This window comes from Ovis aries, chromosome 25, assembly GCF_016772045.2.
Source record: "Ovis aries strain OAR_USU_Benz2616 breed Rambouillet chromosome 25, ARS-UI_Ramb_v3.0, whole genome shotgun sequence".
In the NCBI taxonomy this organism is placed as follows: Eukaryota; Metazoa; Chordata; class Mammalia; order Artiodactyla; family Bovidae; genus Ovis; species Ovis aries.
Window position 1 is genome coordinate 28,896,432 of NC_056078.1, and position 17,513 is coordinate 28,913,944.

At 54.2% G+C, this 17,513-nt stretch overlaps 2 protein-coding genes and 1 non-coding gene across 9 annotated transcripts; 2 read left to right on the plus strand and 1 right to left on the minus strand.

Moving 5' to 3' along the window:
• Nucleotides 1-19: 19 nt before the first annotated feature.
• CHCHD1 (coiled-coil-helix-coiled-coil-helix domain containing 1) lies at nucleotides 20-1,316 on the plus strand. The gene is made up of 3 exons (XM_004021478.4): nucleotides 20-169; nucleotides 295-413; nucleotides 1,005-1,316. Exons 1-3 carry the CDS (start codon nucleotides 46-48, stop codon nucleotides 1,116-1,118), a joined length of 357 nt encoding a protein of 118 aa, XP_004021527.1. The 5' UTR covers nucleotides 20-45; the 3' UTR covers nucleotides 1,119-1,316.
• A 2,005-nt stretch (nucleotides 1,317-3,321) lies between these two features.
• Nucleotides 3,322-17,494, plus strand: ZSWIM8 (zinc finger SWIM-type containing 8). 7 transcript variants are annotated; one of them, XM_027962369.2, is made up of 26 exons: nucleotides 3,322-3,802; nucleotides 6,170-6,323; nucleotides 6,571-6,665; nucleotides 6,836-7,008; nucleotides 7,185-7,292; nucleotides 7,408-7,489; nucleotides 7,611-7,731; nucleotides 8,087-8,288; nucleotides 8,437-8,612; nucleotides 8,987-9,980; nucleotides 10,725-10,856; nucleotides 10,990-11,169; nucleotides 11,271-11,454; nucleotides 11,665-11,763; nucleotides 12,294-12,418; nucleotides 12,830-13,070; nucleotides 13,169-13,327; nucleotides 13,429-13,657; nucleotides 13,838-14,127; nucleotides 14,281-14,504; nucleotides 15,020-15,505; nucleotides 15,749-15,932; nucleotides 16,035-16,211; nucleotides 16,369-16,488; nucleotides 16,743-16,921; nucleotides 17,019-17,494. In XM_027962369.2, the coding sequence occupies exons 1-26, from the start codon at nucleotides 3,595-3,597 to the stop codon at nucleotides 17,220-17,222; spliced, it is 5,526 nt and encodes a 1,841-aa protein (XP_027818170.1). In that variant the 5' UTR covers nucleotides 3,322-3,594; the 3' UTR covers nucleotides 17,223-17,494. The 7 variants fall into 7 exon arrangements, with proteins under 7 accessions (XP_027818170.1, XP_027818167.1, XP_027818171.1 ...); XM_027962366.2 differs by having other exon boundaries at nucleotides 16,811-16,921; XM_027962370.2 differs by having other exon boundaries at nucleotides 15,749-15,908.
• Nucleotides 5,173-5,245, minus strand: TRNAS-GGA (transfer RNA serine (anticodon GGA)). The gene has a single exon. It is a non-coding gene; the product is annotated as a tRNA-Ser (tRNA).
• Nucleotides 17,495-17,513: the final 19 nt, after the last annotated feature.

Below are 17,513 nucleotides of genomic sequence, written 5' to 3' on the forward strand. Positions count from 1 at the left end.
GGGTCACGCACGGTGCCGCAGAGCCTGCCGGGAGCTCCGTGCGCAATGGCGACGCCAAGCCTCCGGGGTCGGCTAGCACGGCTTGGGAATCCGCGGAAGCCTATACTGAAGCCCAATAAGCCCCTCATCCTAGCTGACCATGTCGGGGAACGGCGCCGGGAGAAGGGCGGTGAGTCGTCTGAGCCTTGGAGGCCCCAGAGCGGAAGCTGGAATAGTGCCGAAGACTACTGGGTGGGAGGGTCGGAAAGTAAGGGTTTCTTTGTGACTGAGGATCCTCCCGTTCTGCCCCTCCAGAGGCGACCTGTATCACGGAGATGTCGATAATGATGGCTTGCTGGAAGCAGAATGAATTCCGCGACGAAGCGTGCAAAAAAGAGATCCGCGACTTCTTCGATTGTGCTTCGAGGGCTGAGGTGACAGGAGGCTTCTGGGGTGCCCTTTTGGGAGGAAAATAGGGGGCATTCAGTAGCGGTTCTTCCTGTTCTTGCTTGGTGATAGGAAAGTCTCTCTCATTCTGAAAGGGAGAGGAGATTTTTAGAAGCTACTTGAGTCACGCCAGAGTGGGAAAGGTTACTGTTTTGAAATCGCTGTGATGCTGAGTGATTTGTTTCATTGCTTTCAGCTTCACCGGGTGCAAAATGAGGTTAATAATTAATACTCGTTTTACAGAATTTTTTTTAATCAAGCGAAGACATGCATGGGAAAGCCACTTGTTAAAATTTAAATTGCTTTTCAAATAGACATTATTGTTTAAAGACAGTAAAGGACAGGTTGTTTGGTTTCCAGACTAAATTGCCGGCTGGCAATTGTATACTAAATTGTATAATTCAGATTTTACAATCATTCATGGATCCCAAGTCCTATGAATGAAAGGGAACTGGGAAGATGACACAGATCTCCAGGCTGGTTAACACCTTAGTGTAATTTGGCTTGTGTGAGAACTGTTAGTTTAGGTCAGGGCCAACTTCAGAGCTGTCATTTTAATTTTTGTTCTGTGTTTTCAGGCAGCCCGAAAAATGAGATCAATCCAGGAGGATCTGGGACAGTTGGGGAGTTTACCCCCCAGGAAACTGAATAAGCTGTTACAGAGGTTTCCTAACAAGCCTCACGTCAGCTGAAAATGGAGAAGCATTTTCAATGACTGGACTTAGCTTCTGAGAACTAAACAGAGGCATTTTAGAGATATTTGCACTGCCATGCTCTCTTTGAAGAGTAGAAGGAGGCAAAACACTCTTTTTTTGTCCCCCCCCCCCCTTTGGAAACATTATGTGGGTGGAAATTTTGCTTTATTTTGAAATAAAATCTTTTGAAGAGAACTTGGCCTTTTGTCATGGATTAGGTACTCCCACCATAGTTGAATCTTGTGTCCTCCCCTACATTCTGAAAGGTCTTTGCTCCATGATTTGCACCAGGAGGAGGACAAAAACCTTTTGTGTTGTCCTGCAATAGAGGTCCTTTATACCATTTAGTGCCCTTGCCTTTGGATGCATTAGGTTGTTATCCATATGTGCAATTTTTTGCCATCATCTGTAAGTATATTTAGAGAGGACCTATTTTTGTGCATAGCCCCTGTAAGGTGCTGCTGGAATAATCAGAGGTCCACAAATTAATAACCCACAGTTACTGCAGATGAATTTTATTTGGCCCACACAGTTAAAATTTAAATTAGCTGACCACAATAGAAAAACTGTCATAAAAAGTCCACTTTTTAGCTTCCCTTAAAAAATCAAAAGATCTGACAACCCTAGTTTCTTATCCCCACATGGAAATAAAGATTAATCAAATAGAGTTGATTATCTTCATTCTCCAGAGATCTGGTCATGGGACTCCCCCAAGTGGTGAGACTAAGACTTAATTGGCAATTATCTTTATGTATTACCTGTTCAGTAGTGTCATTATCTGCCTAGTTGCTGAAGGCATTTACTTTTGTGACCTCTTGATATTCTATAGCCTGCCCTTTCAGACATAACTGAGTTAACTTTTTCTATGTACTTTACAGCACATATATCCCCCTTGAATGTACAAAGGGATCAGCGGGGGTTTTAAAGCTCCAGTGGGATAATAAGATAAAAGAAGGGGCCATGCCTCCTTGAACCGCATACCCCATACCACCATATACCCCATTGATGGAGTACTGGACAACTGCCTATTCTGCCAGCTGAGGCTGGTAGGAAGAAGTTCAGTGCTTAGGTACTGTGGACTAGCCTTGAAGTTCTTAACGTTTGGTCAACAGACTCCCAGTAAAAGTTCTGTGAATATGGATGAGAAGAGAAAAAGTTATTTTTAACCCCAACTGAAATTGAGTATTTCAGTTAACACTGGGAAACAACAGTATTATTAGCAATACCTATATGAAACCACAATATTTTATACATTACAGTTTGTTACAGATGTCTCAACATTTATACTCATCACAGGGAAGCCTCGTGTGCTGCCGTCCACGGGGTGGCAAAGAGACACGACTGAGTGACTGAACTGAACTTCAAAATTATGGTAGTTACACTTGCAGCTAGACTTTATTTAATGTACAAAGAATTACTGTCTTACACATTTACTAATATTTTGATAATTGTATGTCAACATAAAATATTTTCTTTGTAATTCTTTGATTTAATCTACTTATAAACAATCTGAGGGACCTCCCAGGTGGTCCAGTGATTAATACTCTGCATCCAGTGCAGGGGGCGCAGGTTCAATCCCTGTTCAGGAAACTAAGATTCCACATGTGGCCAAAAATGTATAAATAAATACTTACAAAAAACTATGGGGGGGGGGGTGGTGTCCAGGTCTTCACCAGGCTGCTATGGCACACACATAAAAAAGGTTAGGAACATCTAGACTCAAAAGCCCCACTGACAACAGTTCTACCACCTCCCGAAATCAAATGCCTTCTTTTCCTGGTGTTTCGCCAATTAGACCCCATAAAAAGTCTTCTGGAATGCAGGCTTCTGAACTACAATTCCCAGAAGGTGGTGCGGCCCTGAGCCTATCCAGAGTTAGGACAATAACCCCACCCAATGGTTCCTGTGTTTGTCTCTTGACAGCCTACAATTCCCGACATGCGTGGCGGCTGTTTATTCCTTGGGAGTGTTTCGGGCGCCGACTTATTGCTGGGATCTATAGTCATTTCGTATACTTTTGGGGGTTGGCTTTCTCTTAACGGTACTGGGGGTGAGCTCCAGAAAGAAAATAAAAGTAGCATTTAAACCGCTCTCTTCTGTCCGCGCGCACCGGGTCGGGGTCCTGGGCGCGCGAGGGCGGAAGTGGTGGTGGCCGGCGCGGCCGGAAGTTCAGATCAGCTGATGGGGGAGGCGGTGCCGCAGCCTCTAAGAGGCCCCGGCTGCCGAGCGCTTCGTCCGGGCCCTGAGTCTCCGAGTCTGGCTGCGATCCCTGTTCACACCGAGCAGTTGGGCAAGGCCCCGTCCCATATCTCTCCCAGGCCTGAGATCCTCGCCCGGCACGGCCGCCCTGAGCGCCCCGGCCACCCCCAGCCCCGGCTCGCCCCTCAGGCCCCGGGCCTCCCCACAGTCCCCGGCCGGCGGCCCAGGCCCCGGATCCGCGGGGGGGGACCCGGCTCCGGGGGGTGCGGGCCCCATGGAGCTGATGTTCGCCGAGTGGGAGGACGGAGAGCGCTTCTCCTTCGAGGATTCGGACCGCTTTGAGGAGGATTCTCTCTGTTCCTTCATCTCCGAGGCTGAGAGCCTCTGCCAGAACTGGCGGGGATGGCGCAAACAGTCAGCGGGGCCCAATTCCCCCACTGGCGGCGGTGGCGGAGGTGGCAGTGGCGGTACCAGAATGCGAGGTGAGAGAGTGGGCTGGCCGTGCCCCGGCCTGTCTCTAGGGCTGTCCCTGGCCGGGAGCTGTCCCGGACCGGGAGCTGTCCCAAGCTTAGAACGGACTTCAGGACTCGCTTTTCCGGTCTTCCTGGGGCTGCTTTCTCCACAACTGCGTGTGTGTGTGTGCGTGTGCGCGCTTTTCCGGTCTTCCTGGGGCTGTCTTCTCCGCACCTGCGTGTATGTGTGTGTGTGTGTTGGAGTGATGACTGGGGAATCCTGAGTTGGATAGGATTAACAACAGAAAGTAGATCTTTTGTCGTTCATTGGCCTTAGAGATAGGGTAAAAGGGAATTCCCACTTTGACTTGGGAGTACTTATCCAGTTCAGCCTGAGGCAGGGCAGAAAATAGAAATGAATATGAGTAGGGGGCGGATTGTGAAGAAGTGACCACTTGAAGTGTCACCCCATTGCAAAGTGCACTTGGAGCTGCTTCTTCAAGGTGATGATCTCTCATCCCAGCTGCACCAAGAAGGGATTCCATCCGCAGGAAAGTGGAGGTGAACTGGCTGGTGAGAGCAGATGTCACATAGGTTTAGATCAGAGGCTTGGTTCCTGGCCGTGTGTTCAGAAACCATGGCTGGGACCAATGTATTAAAACCTTAGATTTCCATCACCTGGAGCCTGGGGAGGAGTGTAGATACTTGTCTCCAGAGTCTCATGAAACATTCTTGTTTTCATTTGAGTTTCTTCCATCCTTGGGCCTTTCAGTGAGTTAACTGATTAATGCTGTGAAGGATTTGTTTTTATTAAAGAGGACGGAAGAGAAGAGTCTTGATAGCTGAAGTCCTGAAGGCTCAGGACATTCTTTCTTTGCCTTCCTCAAGGCACAGTTTTGTCCTGGGCTTCATTGCAAGTGGACTTTTTTCACCAGTTGAGGGGTTTAATTTGTGATTCTATTCTGGACATTCTAAGGTCCTGTTTTTCAAACTGCCCTGCAGAGATTTCCAGCACTCCTTAGGGAAGGAGAGAAACTTACATGTGTCACTACTTAGAAGTGATACTGTTTATTTTCACTTAGATACCATATGCCCTGTACACACACAGACACCCACGTGCACAGCGGCAGTCTCACTGTGGGTCTTCAGTGGCCGCTCTGCTTCTTACATATTTGCATGTGTGGGTAGGCTTGGGGCTTAGAGATCCCTCATTTTGACGGAAATAACTGAAGATGGTGAAGATTTTTAACATAAATCAACTATACTGTGATACTGTGAAGTTGCTCAGTTGTGTCCGACTCTTTGCAACCCCATGGACTGTAGCCTACAGGGCTCCTCCCTCCATGGAATTCTCCAGGCAAGAGTACTGGAGTGGATTGCCATTTCCTTCTCCAGGGGATCTTCCCGACTCAGGGATCGAACCTGGGTCCCCTGCATTCCAGGCAGACGCTTTAACCTCTGAGCCACCAGAAATCAACTATACTCCAGTTAAAAAAAAAAAAAAGTTTTCAACATGTTGGTATCTTCTTGAACAGGTTAAAATCTAGGAAAACACGTCATTTCCACCCCTCCCCAACCCGACCCTAACCCGACCCTTCTTCGGTCGCTGACTGAAAGAACCAGAGGAAACTTAACTTTTTTCAGAAAAGTTCCTTTCCGCTCCATCATTTTCTAATATGTGTTTTAATCTATCAGTTTGGTAAAATATGCAGTTTTGTATCTTTTTGACTAAAACAATGTGTCACACTTTGAATGGTAACTACATTCAACTCCAGGTGATTCCAGGAGCAGCAGTCAGGTTACCTTAGGATAACCTAACCCTGTCCCAATCCCCCACCCCAGGGCGTTTGTTGTGGAAAGCCAGAGTTCAAGTGTGGCAAAGAAAGGGCAGACTCTCTTGCTTCCGGAGGCTCCTCTCTTGAACTCTTCTGGGTTCTAGACTGCCTTTCCTCCTTAGGTGGAGGCACGGAGTCATTTAGAGAAAAAGGATAGTTTTTTTAAAAAAGCAGTTAGAGAAGAGAATGGCTGGTGAGATATATTAACAGTGTAATATGAATCTAAAGTGCTAGGTATATGGGAAACTAGATGCCAAGCCAAGTGAGACTAATTACTTTCTGGGACCCTGGAACACACCTGTTTGGCCAGGAGTTTCTGGGACATCCCAGGCATCTTCCAGCAGCCTGTTGCCTGGGGTTTGTTTAGCTCCCTTTCCTCAGATAGAGTCTTAAGGGTTAATGTATCCTGACAGAGGGGGTCCCTTGGTTTTTCATCCAGATGTCCTCCTTTCATGGTGAAAGTGGGAGACCCCAAGATGTGGCACTTGTATTGGTGCTGAATGATCATAGCCCTTTTCATTTCCCTTCCTCTTTCTCCTCACCTTGACCTTTGTTTCCATAGATGGACTGGTGATCCCACTGGTGGAGCTGTCAGCAAAGCAGGTGGCATTTCATATCCCATTTGAAGTGGTGGAGAAAGTTTACCCCCCGGTGCCTGAGCAGCTACAACTCCGAATTGCTTTTTGGAGCTTCCCTGAGAATGAAGAGGATATTCGGTGAGGCTAAAGGACTGGGGTGGAGGGGTGGGGCCCTGAAGTTCCGCACTGTGTGCCAGGCTTCCCAAGGAGCAAAGGAGATGCTGTGCTTGGGACTGTGGTAAAAAGACAGCAGGGGCAGGGAGTACCTGGAATTTTCCCCAAGAGGGTGTAACACTGGGGAGAGTGCCCGGGGCAGGGCAGTCTCTGACAGGATCTGTAGAAGGGTATTTGATACACATGGCCATGTCCTCTTTTTCACTCGCAGACTCTATTCCTGCCTGGCCAACGGCAGTGCGGATGAGTTCCAGCGAGGGGATCAGCTGTTCCGCATGAGGGCTGTGAAGGACCCTCTGCAGATAGGTACGGGTCCTGTCCTGCCTTGTGGTACTTCCGGCTCCTCCCTTTCCCTGTGTGAAGAGTTCAGGAACTACTGCAAGAAGCTGGAGCGGGTTGTCTAAATAACCACAGGTTCAAGCGCAGAGGCCTGTGTCTTGGCGGCTGTCCCCGGCCATACCCATGTTTCTTCCCAGGGTTCCACCTGAGTGCTACAGTGGTGCCGCCTCAGATGGTCCCCCCCAAAGGAGCCTACAACGTGGCTGTGATGTTTGACCGCTGCCGAGTCACTTCCTGCAGCTGCACCTGTGGTGCTGGGGCCAAATGGTGCACCCACGTCGTGGCCCTCTGCCTCTTCCGCATCCACAACGTGAGGCCCTCCCCACCTATCCTGGCCCAATCCTCCGCTCCATCCCCTCCTTCTCTGCTGCATCCCTGGCCACAGCGTGAACCCCTTCGCCTCCCGGACTCTGCCTCTCTGTCCCCAGCTCCAGTGTCGGCAAGTCTTTCCTCAGATTGTTTCACTTCTCTCGGTGCTCCCTTCAGGCTTCTGCAGTCTGCCTGCGGGCCCCCGTGTCAGAGTCCCTATCTCGGCTGCAGAGGGACCAGCTGCAGAAGTTTGCTCAGTACCTCATCAGTGAGCTCCCACAACAGGTGAGGGAGGTTGGCACACCCTTCTCCAGCCAGCTCTAGGGCTGTGTATCAGCCTTCCTGTGAGGCCCTGGCCTCCTCGGGTCACTTCTGCCTTTGTGTCCCTTTCTCCGGTCAGATCCTCCCCACAGCCCAACGTCTCCTGGATGAACTCCTCTCCTCCCAGTCAACAGCCATCAATACAGTGTGTGGAGCCCCGGGTGAGTGTGGTGAGGAAGAAGGGTAGCAGGAAGAAAGCAAGCTGGGGTTGCAGAGCGCCACTTACTAAAAAGGCAGATCCAAGCCCCTGCCTCCAGGTGACGGACTGCTTGTTACCCCCAGACCCCACAGCAGGGCCCTCCGCCTCCGATCAGAGTACGTGGTATTTGGATGAATCGACGCTCACCGACAACATCAAGAAGACACTGCACAAGTTCTGCGGCCCCTCCCCTGTGGTGTTCAGGTGAACTGGGTCTCTTCGTGCCATGTCTGTGGCGGGCTGTGGACAGATCCTTTGTCAGTGCCCGCCTCCCCCACCTCCATTCCCTGTGTTGGTTCCCTGCCTAGTGAAATCAGTGGGTGATGAGAATTTTAAGTAGTCACAGAGTGGTCTGTCCTCAGGTAAAGCATGCGTTATTTTTCTTCCTTTCAGCAACTGGGAAACTGAGGCAGAGAGCGATTAAGAATTTTTGTCAGGGTCATACTTCCCCCTGTACTTTGTGTTTTGACCCCTTTTGTGTCAAAGTCGTATTGTTCTTTCACCTGCTTTATTCAGCCCCATCTTAGGGTCATCATTTTCCACTCTGCGACTTTCACAGTGACGTGAACTCCATGTATCTGTCTTCCACGGAGCCTCCGGCCGCCGCTGAATGGGCATGTCTGCTGCGCCCTCTGAGGGGCCGCGAGCCAGAGGGCGTCTGGAACTTGCTTAGCATCGTGCGGGAGATGTTCAAGCGAAGGGACAGTAATGCTGCCCCCTTGTTGGAAATCCTCACTGACCAGTGCCTCACCTATGAGCAGGTAATTCTCCCAGAGCCAGGTAACCCCATGCTGGTTCATCCTCTCCCTTTCTCAGCCGCACCCCTTCTTGCTGACAGGGACACTGGAGCAGGCTACTCTGTCTTTCTCCAACTTAGCAGGTTCATCTCAGAGCCCTCTTTGTTTCCAGATAACAGGCTGGTGGTACAGTGTGCGCACCTCAGCCTCTCACAGCAGCGCGAGTGGGCACACAGGCCGGAGCAATGGGCAGTCTGAGGTGGCGGCCCATGCCTGCGCCAGCATGTGTGATGAGATGGTCACCTTGTGGAGACTGGCTGTGCTGGACCCTGCGCTCAGCCCCCAGCGGTAAGTCTCCCCCAAGGCTCACTACGGTCTGGTGGCGGCCCAGCCCTGGATGACCCAGCCTTCGTCTCCTCACGCACACACACTTACCACTGTTCTAGTCCTGGGGACACGGGAGGTGCTGAGCATTAGGTTTCCAGTGATTTATGAGTCCTTTTTCTGAGAGGCTTTCTTCCTTCCCTTCCGTAAGTAGCCCACTCTCCCAAATCCCTGATTGTTCAAGTGACGTCTATGGGGCTGGCTCAAGAAATGCTTCCCAGGGTCCTTCCCTGTAACCCGCTTTTGGGGTTCGTCATCTCCCCTCTGCACCCCTCCCTCCTTGGTACAGAGTGTAGCCGCCCCCACCTCCCAGCAGCGCGCCCCCTCTGTTCCCTCAGCCGCCGGGAACTGTGTGCACAGCTGCGCCAGTGGCAGCTGAAGGTGATTGAGAACGTGAAGCGGGGACAGCACAAGAAGACCCTGGAGCGGCTCTTCCCTGGCTTCCGGCCGGCTGTGGAGGCCTGCTACTTCAACTGGGAAGAGGCCTACCCGCTGCCCGGTGTCACCTACAGCGCCACGGACCGCAAGCTGGCCCTGTGCTGGGCCCGAGCCCTGCCCCCTCGGCCGGGCGCCTCGCGTGCTGGGGGCCTGGAAGAATCCCGGGAGCGGCCCCGGCCTCTTCCTGCCGAGCCAGCTGTGCGGCCCAAGGAGCCAGGGGCCAAACGCAAGGGATTGGGTGAGGGGGTCCCCACGTCACAGCGGGGTCCCCGCCGCCTCTCGGCAGAGGGGGGAGATAAGGCACTGCATAAGATGGGTCCAGGTGGGGGCAAAGCCAAAACACTGGGTGGGGCTGGCTGTGGGGGCAAGGGCTCAGTGGGCAGCGGGAGCAAGCGACGGCTGAGCAGTGAGGACAGCTCCCTGGAGCCGGATCTGGCTGAGATGAGCCTGGACGACAGCAGCCTGGCCCTGGGTGCAGAGGCCAGCACCTTCGGCGGATTCCCTGAGAGCCCGCCACCCTGCCCCATCCCTGGTGGCTCGCGAGGCCCTTCTACCTTCCTTCCTGAACCTCCAGATACTTACGAAGAAGATGGTGGCGTGTACTTCTCAGAAGGGCCTGAGCCTCCCACAGCCTCTGCTGGCCCCCCTGGCCTGTTGCCCAGGGAGCTCTGTACCCGGGACGACCTCCCTTCCACAGACGAGAGTGGCAATGGACTCCCTAAAACCAAAGAGGCAGCCCCTGTGGTTGGCGAGGAGGATGACGACTACCAGGCATACTATCTGAATGCCCAGGATGGGGCTGGGGGCGAGGAAGAGAAGGCTGAGGGTGGGGCCGGGGAGGAGCACGACCTGTTCGCTGGACTGAAGCCGCTGGAGCAGGAAAGCCGCATGGAGGTGAGGGAACTTGGACAGGACTCTGAGGGTGCCCCATGGCCACAGCAGGGAGAGGGACCATCAGCCTCTGTTTGGGAGTTAGAGGGCTGTTGTGCGATGGTTAGAATCCTGTGGCAGGCTTCTCACTGGCCTCGCTGCCTACAGTCCATTCTCTTCTGTCTAGTGATTTTCCTGGACTGTTTGGTTGTGTCACTGGTGCTTTAACTCTTCAGTGGTTTCCGTTGCCCTTAGGGTGAAAATGAAGGGCCTCGGCATGGCCTGCAAGGCTTCACTTGTTCTGATCTTTGCCTGCCTCTGCAGCTTCATCTAGCTGCTATCGTACTATACTCAGTTGAGCCATTCCCATAGCTTGCCATGCTCTCTTATATCCGTACTTGAGCATGGATTGGTCTGCCTGTCTGGAGTGTCTTTCCCTCATCTGGTTAGCCCCTGTTCCTTCTTCATGCCTCAGAGATCTTAGAGATCATGTCCTCTGGGAGGTCTTCTCTGAGACTGCCCCAGGGACCAGTGAGGTATCCTCCCCATCTGCTCCCCTCTGGACCTTCCCCAATAGTAGCTGGCTGCACACCTCTGTGTGTTCGTGTGCCTGTGTTTCTAACTGGCTGTGAGTTTCTGGTGGGACTGGCACAGGGTCCAGTGGATTGTCGGTGCTCACGGGAGATGTGCTGCCTGAGTGAGTGTGCTGTCCTGCCCCTCGGGAGCATCAGGGATTCAATGCATCTGGTGCCCATGTCCTTTTTCCAGATACTGTTTGCCTGTGCTGAGGCCTTGCATGCGCACGGCTACAGCAGCGAGGCCTCCCGCCTCACCGTGGAACTTGCCCAGGACCTGCTAGCCAACCCGCCTGACCTCAAGGTAGAGCCGCCCCCTGCCAAGGTGAGAGAGACCCCTCACCCTTCCCTCCGCGTCACCCCCAACCCTCTCCCACACCCCCAGGCAAGAGTCTCCTCCTCCCTCCACCAAGGTGAGTCAGACTCATCCGCCTGCCTCCTTGTGCTTCCCTCGTTAGGGCAAGAAGAATAAGGTCTCTACAAGCCGTCAGACCTGGGTGGCTACGAACACGCTGACCAAGGCAGCTTTCCTGTTGACAGTGCTGAGTGAGCGTCCAGAGCACCACAACCTGGCCTTCCGAGTGGGCATGTTCGCCTTGGAGCTCCAGCGGCCCCCAGCTTCTACCAAGGCCTTGGAGGTCAGAGGTCCTGCCTGGGCCTTGCACTGCCATCTCCTTGGAGCCTTGCGCCTTGGCGTCCATCCGGTGTGAGCGGTCTGAGCGCCCCCCTGTGCCCTCAGGTGAAGCTGGCCTATCAGGAGTCGGAGGTGGCCACTCTGCTCAAGAAGATCCCCCTGGGCCCCAGTGAGATGAGCACCGTGCGCTGCCGGGCAGAGGAGCTCCGTGAGGGGACGCTCTGTGATTATCGGCCAGTTTTGCCTCTCATGTTGGCCAGTTTCATCTTTGATGTTCTCTGTGCTCCAGGTATGATGCCTGACTCGACAGGAAGTGGGGAACTGGAGCAGGGTAGCTTTCTCTAAGGAGAAACCAAGAGCCCCAAGGCTTTGAGCTCCCTTTAAGACACATCGGGCAGCTTCTTGGAAGAATCTAGAAAGATGAACATCTTGGGTTTGTTCCCTTTTATTCTGTCCCATGTTACTTCTGCCTGTGTAACTTATCCCAACTTTTATCCAGTGGTTTCTCCCACGGGTTCCCGACCCCCAAGTCGCAACTGGAACAACGAGATGCCCGGGGACGAGGAGCTGGGATTTGAAGCAGCAGTTGCTGCCTTGGGTGAGTCTGTCAGTGTCTTGAGCCCATGTGTGAGCTAAGCCTGGCTCAGGCCGTGAAGGGCGTTGAGACATGGGCCCTCTGTGGAAAGGGGAAAGCTAGCGTAAGATGTAGGGCCTACAAGACTGTCAAGAATTTAGGGCAGAGACGTGTGCTGTGAACATTGGGTGTTACAAGGACAGCAAAATCAAACTCCAGGGTAAAGCTCTAGGAAGGGGATGGAGTATGGGATGTGAGTTAAAGGATCCATTAAGTTCCAGGTAGGTGGATAAAACACTGTGAGTAAAGGCCCAGGGGCAATCAAGTCTCCATGAGAGTGAGGAGCCCAGCTTCCCTGAAGTGATGGATGTGTCAGGACAGCAGAGGGGCCAAACTATGAAAGCCTTAGAAAGCAGACCAGAGTGTAGGCAGTGGGCACCTTCCACAGGGAATACAGGTTGAACTGGAACCCCTTATTTCACACACTGGTGGCTGGGAGCCCGGTCCTGGGAGTTCTGGCCACTCACAACCCCTGGGCGCCTCTTTCGTCACAGGCATGAAGACAACAGTGAGTGAGGCAGAGCACCCGCTGCTGTGTGAAGGCACACGCCGGGAGAAGGGCGACCTTGCCCTGGCCCTGATGATCACTTACAAAGACGACCAGGCCAGACTCAAGAAGGTGAGGGGCTGTGGCACTGAGGTTCACAGGCAAAGAGCAGATTTTACCACCTTCCTCGGGGTTCCAGTATGATGAGAAAAGGGTTGTTCTTTAAGGAGATAGCGGGGGAATCTTGGAACACCTGGTCAGGAACACGAGAGACCATTGGTTCTTATAGGAATGCTTGGGCTTGAGGTGGAAGAAGAGAAGAGGGCATAAAATCGTTCATTCATTTCAATATTGAATATGAACATACTCAGTCCTGTGGTCAGTGTTACAGGGCATACCAAGACATGTAAGCCAGCCCCTCTCTTCTAGAAGGTTCTCCTGTGGAGGAAAGCCTTGCTGAGGAGAAAGTTTTAAGCTCTACAAGGAGAAAGAAAAGTAATAGAAGACAGGAGATAAAAGGTCCTGTCACCACTTCTCTTTCAGATCTTAGACAAACTCTTGGACCGAGAGAGCCAGACGCATAAACCACAGACACTGAGTTCGTTCTATTCATCCAGCCGCCCGGCCACAGCCAGCCAGAGGTCTCCTTCAAAGCATGGGGGCCCATCTGCCCCAGGGGCCCTGCAGCCTCTGACCTCAGGCTCTGCAGGGCCTGCTCAGCCAGGGAGTGTGGCAGGGGCTGGGCCAGGCCCCACTGAGGGCTTCACAGAGAAGAATGTGCCTGGTGAGGTGGGGGCACTGGGCAGGGGGGATGAATGGTCTGGAGCCATGTTGGGTTCCCCTTTCCCAGGCTCATCCTGGTGTCCTATTTTCCTGATGTAGAGAGTTCCCCACATTCCCCCTGTGAGGGCCTTCCACCTGAAGCAGCTCTGACCCCAAGGCCAGAGGGGAAGGTTCCCAGCCGCCTGGCACTTGGCAGCCGTGGAGGCTACAACGGACGGGGCTGGGGCTCACCAGGGCGGCCTAAGAAGAAACACACAGGTATGACAACCCATGGGATGACGTGGAAGGAAGGAGGTTCCTAAAGGTTGGAGTCTGACTTCTGGAGCAGATTTCTGAGACTGACTTGTCTTGTGGGTTAGGCATGGCCAGCATTGACAGCAGTGCCCCTGAAACAACGTCGGATAGCTCCCCAACCTTAAGCAGGAGGCCGCTGAGAGGGGGCTGGGCCCCTACCTCCTGGGGTCGAGGCCAAGACAGTGATAGCATCAGCAGCTCTTCCTCAGACTCCCTTGGCTCCTCGTCCTCCAGTGGAAGTCGCCGGGCCAGTGCCAGTGGAGGGGCCCGGGCGAAGACTGTTGAAGTTGGCAGGTCAGTGGGAAGAAATAAATACCCTTCTCTTCTGCCCTGGTCCACCCCGAGCGCCATATCCCTAGGGTCATGCAACCAGTCCCCCTCAGTGTCCTCACTTAACCCTGGTTTTTTCCAGCCTCCCTGGACACCCATTTCAGAGAAACCCCAATCCCGGTCCCTACCCCGTTGCCCCTTCAGGTACAAGGGCCGCCGTCCCGAGAGTCATGCCCCCCATGTACCCAATCAGCCATCAGAGGCAGCTGCACACTTCTACTTCGAGCTGGCGAAGACAGTGCTGATCAAGGCAGGGGGCAACAGCAGCACTTCCATTTTCACACACCCATCTTCCTCAGGGGGCCACCAGGGTCCTCACCGCAACCTGCACCTTTGCGCCTTTGAGATTGGGCTTTATGCCCTTGGCCTGCACAACTTTGTTTCTCCCAACTGGCTCTCACGTACTTACTCTTCCCACGTTTCCTGGATTACAGGTAAATCTAGTATCTTGTGATCTGGGTATGGGAAGGGAATTAATGCACGGTGGTAAAAGCCTTATCCTTGTAGTTCCTGACCTGATAGGAGAGACACCATTCCCATTCCCACTGCCTCTGTTAACCACATCCTGTTCTCTCCTTTTCCCGAAGGCCAGGCAATGGAGATTGGGAGTGCAGCCCTGACTATACTGGTAGAATGCTGGGATGGGCACCTGACGCCCCCTGAGGTTGCGTCCCTGGCTGACAGGGCATCACGGGCACGAGACTCCAACATGGTGAGGGCAGCGGCGGAACTCGCCCTAAGCTGCCTGCCTCATGCCCATGCGTTGAACCCCAATGAGATCCAGCGGGCCCTGGTGCAGTGCAAGGAGCAGGTATTTCTAGAGGCCACTGGGGACCTGCTTTGGGACATCTGGGCAGGAAGGTTGGGCATGGGAAAAACTGATGGCCCAGGTCTTGATTTCACAAGCCTGGCATTCATGAACTATCCGATTGGTCCTCTCATGGTGACAGTTGACATAGTAACGTGCTTTAATATCCATTACATCCTTTACAACTCTAAGGATAGGACTGTTCCTATACCAGAGAGATTCTCACTGGGGGTGGAGTCCTTGGGGAAGGCCTGAGGGAGATGATGGAACTCGGCTGGGAGTAGCTGAATTAGGTTGGAACTGGGACTGCAACTTGGGTCTTGACTTCTGCTGGTCAACAGAGATTTGTTCATTGTCTGTGTGAAGCATTCACCGCGCTGACAGACTCTGAACATTGGCTCTGACCTTGGCTGCCTCCCCAGAACCAGCCAACTCTGAAGAAGCGTCAGCATTTGTCATCTAGAACTGTCCCTGAGTAAACCTCTTCATCCTTAACCCTCTTTGCCCCTCCCTTTCAGGATAACCTGATGTTGGAGAAGGCCTGCATGGCAGTGGAAGAGGCGGCTAAGGGTGGGGGCGTATACCCCGAAGTGTTGTTTGAGGTTGCTCACCAGTGGTTCTGGCTATATGAGCAAACAGCAGGTGGCTCATCCACAGCCCGTGAAGGGGCTACAAGCTGTAGTGCCAGTGGGATCAGGGCAGCTGGGGAGGCTGGGCGGGGGCTGCCTGAGGGCAGGGGGGGCCCAGGGACTGAGCCGGTTACGGTGGCGGCGGCGGCAGTGACAGCAGCCACAGTGGTGCCAGTCATCTCGGTGGGGTCCAGTTTATACCCAGGTCCAGGCCTGGGGCACGGTCATTCCCCTGGCCTGCACCCCTACACTGCTCTGCAGCCCCACCTGCCCTGCAGCCCTCAATACCTCACCCACCCAGCTCACCCCGCCCACCCCATGCCTCACATGCCCCGGCCTGCCGTCTTCCCTGTGGCCAGCTCTGCATACCCGCAGGTGAGACCAGTGTTCTGCTGGGAGGCTGGGCATGTGGGGGAGCTCCCTGGGGGTTCACAGGGGTTGGAGGAGGGCACTCTGGGAGGATGGTGGGGCTGTCCCAGAGTCCTGGTGAGGGGGCGGGAGTCGGGGGACCAGCCCGACTATGCTAAGAAACGCAGGGATGCCCAGGTCTGGATGAACGGGAGAGAGCTCCATCCTAACACAATTTGCTTCTCTTCTGTTTCTTCTCCCCACTTCTAGGGTGTGCATCCTGCATTCCTAGGGGCTCAGTACCCTTACTCGGTGACTCCCCCCTCACTTGCTGCCACTGCTGTGTCTTTCCCCGTCCCTTCCATGGCACCCATCACAGTACATCCCTACCACACAGAGCCAGGCCTCCCACTGCCCACCAGTGTGGCCTGTGAGTTGTGGGGACAGGGAACAGGTGAATGGAGGGGTGGCACGCTGGGCAGGGGAGGTGGGGAGGGAATCCTCTGTCCCTCTTCGGGCTCTTGAGTTCCTCACACGGCGTCCATCCTACCCTCAGTGAGCAGTGTCCATCCAGCTTCCACGTTTCCAGCCATCCAGGGTGCCTCACTGCCTGCCCTGACCACGCAGCCCAGCCCTCTGGTGAGCGGGGGTTTTCCACCACCCGAGGAGGAGACCCACAGCCAGCCTGTCAACCCACACAGCCTACACCACCTGCATGCTGCCTACCGAGTCGGTGAGAGGAGGTCCCTTTCGGCACCCCCACCAGCAGTGCCAGAGGCTCTTTAGTGGCCCTTCCCCACCCTGTCTCTTCGTTTGTTTACTGGGGGGCTAGGTGATAGGCTAAGGGGTAGGGGATGGACCCTCACCACGGTCCCACCCTTTTCTCCCAGGAATGCTGGCACTGGAGATGCTGGGTCGCCGGGCACACAACGATCACCCCAACAACTTCTCTCGCTCCCCTCCCTACACTGATGATGTCAAATGGTTGCTGGGGCTGGCGGCAAAGCTGGGTAACACCTCCCCTCCCCAGGACCATTGTCCGCCCTCACCTGCTTCCCCACCTTCCTATCCCAGACCTCCTTCCTAGCTCTTGCTCAGAGTTGAGGCCTTGGTCGGGTATGTGTGCGTGCGCGGGGGGCGGGGGGTGACCTCAGCTCCTGGGGTGGAGGGAGGCTCTCTGCCAGGCCAGAGCTGAGAGAGTAAAGCTGGGTCCCTAGGGCAGAGGTGGCCACCCCCGTCTCATGCCCCTCCCCCTGCCCCCCAGGAGTGAACTACGTGCACCAGTTCTGTGTGGGGGCAGCCAAGGGGGTGCTGAGCCCGTTTGTGCTGCAGGAGATCGTCATGGAGACGCTGCAGCGGCTGAGCCCTGCTCACGCCCACAACCACCTGCGTGCCCCGGCCTTCCACCAACTGGTGCAGCGCTGCCAGCAGGCATACATGCAGGTGACCACCTGGGCAGTATGGAGCAGGGTGAAGCACCTGGGCAGGCAGGGGGAGAGGCCTGATCCTGTGCTCAGTGGCTTCTCCTCACTCCGTCCAGTACATCCACCACCGCCTGATTCACCTGACCCCCGCCGACTACGACGACTTTGTGAATGCCATCCGCAGCGCTCGCAGCGCCTTCTGCCTGACCCCCATGGGTATGATGCAGTTCAACGACATCCTGCAGAACCTCAAGCGCAGCAAGCAGACCAAGGAGCTGTGGCAGCGGGTCTCACTCGAGATGACCACCTTCTCCCCCTGAGTCTGACCCCCATAGGGCCCTATACAGGGACACAGGCCTCTGGCTATGGGGGCCCCTCACCAAGGGGGAATGAGTCTTGGCTGGACAGATCATCCCCACTCAGCTCCCCAGTAGCCCAGACTGGCAGCTGCTCTTGGGCTGTAGCTTGGGGCCAAGATGCCTCAGACCCTAGAAACCTAGGGTTGGGGGAGACAGCCCTGTCTGGGAGCGGGCATTGGGTGGCCTCTGGTATTTATTTGGCATTTATAAATATATAAACTTTTTTTACTCTCGTCTGCCTGGGCCTTTCCC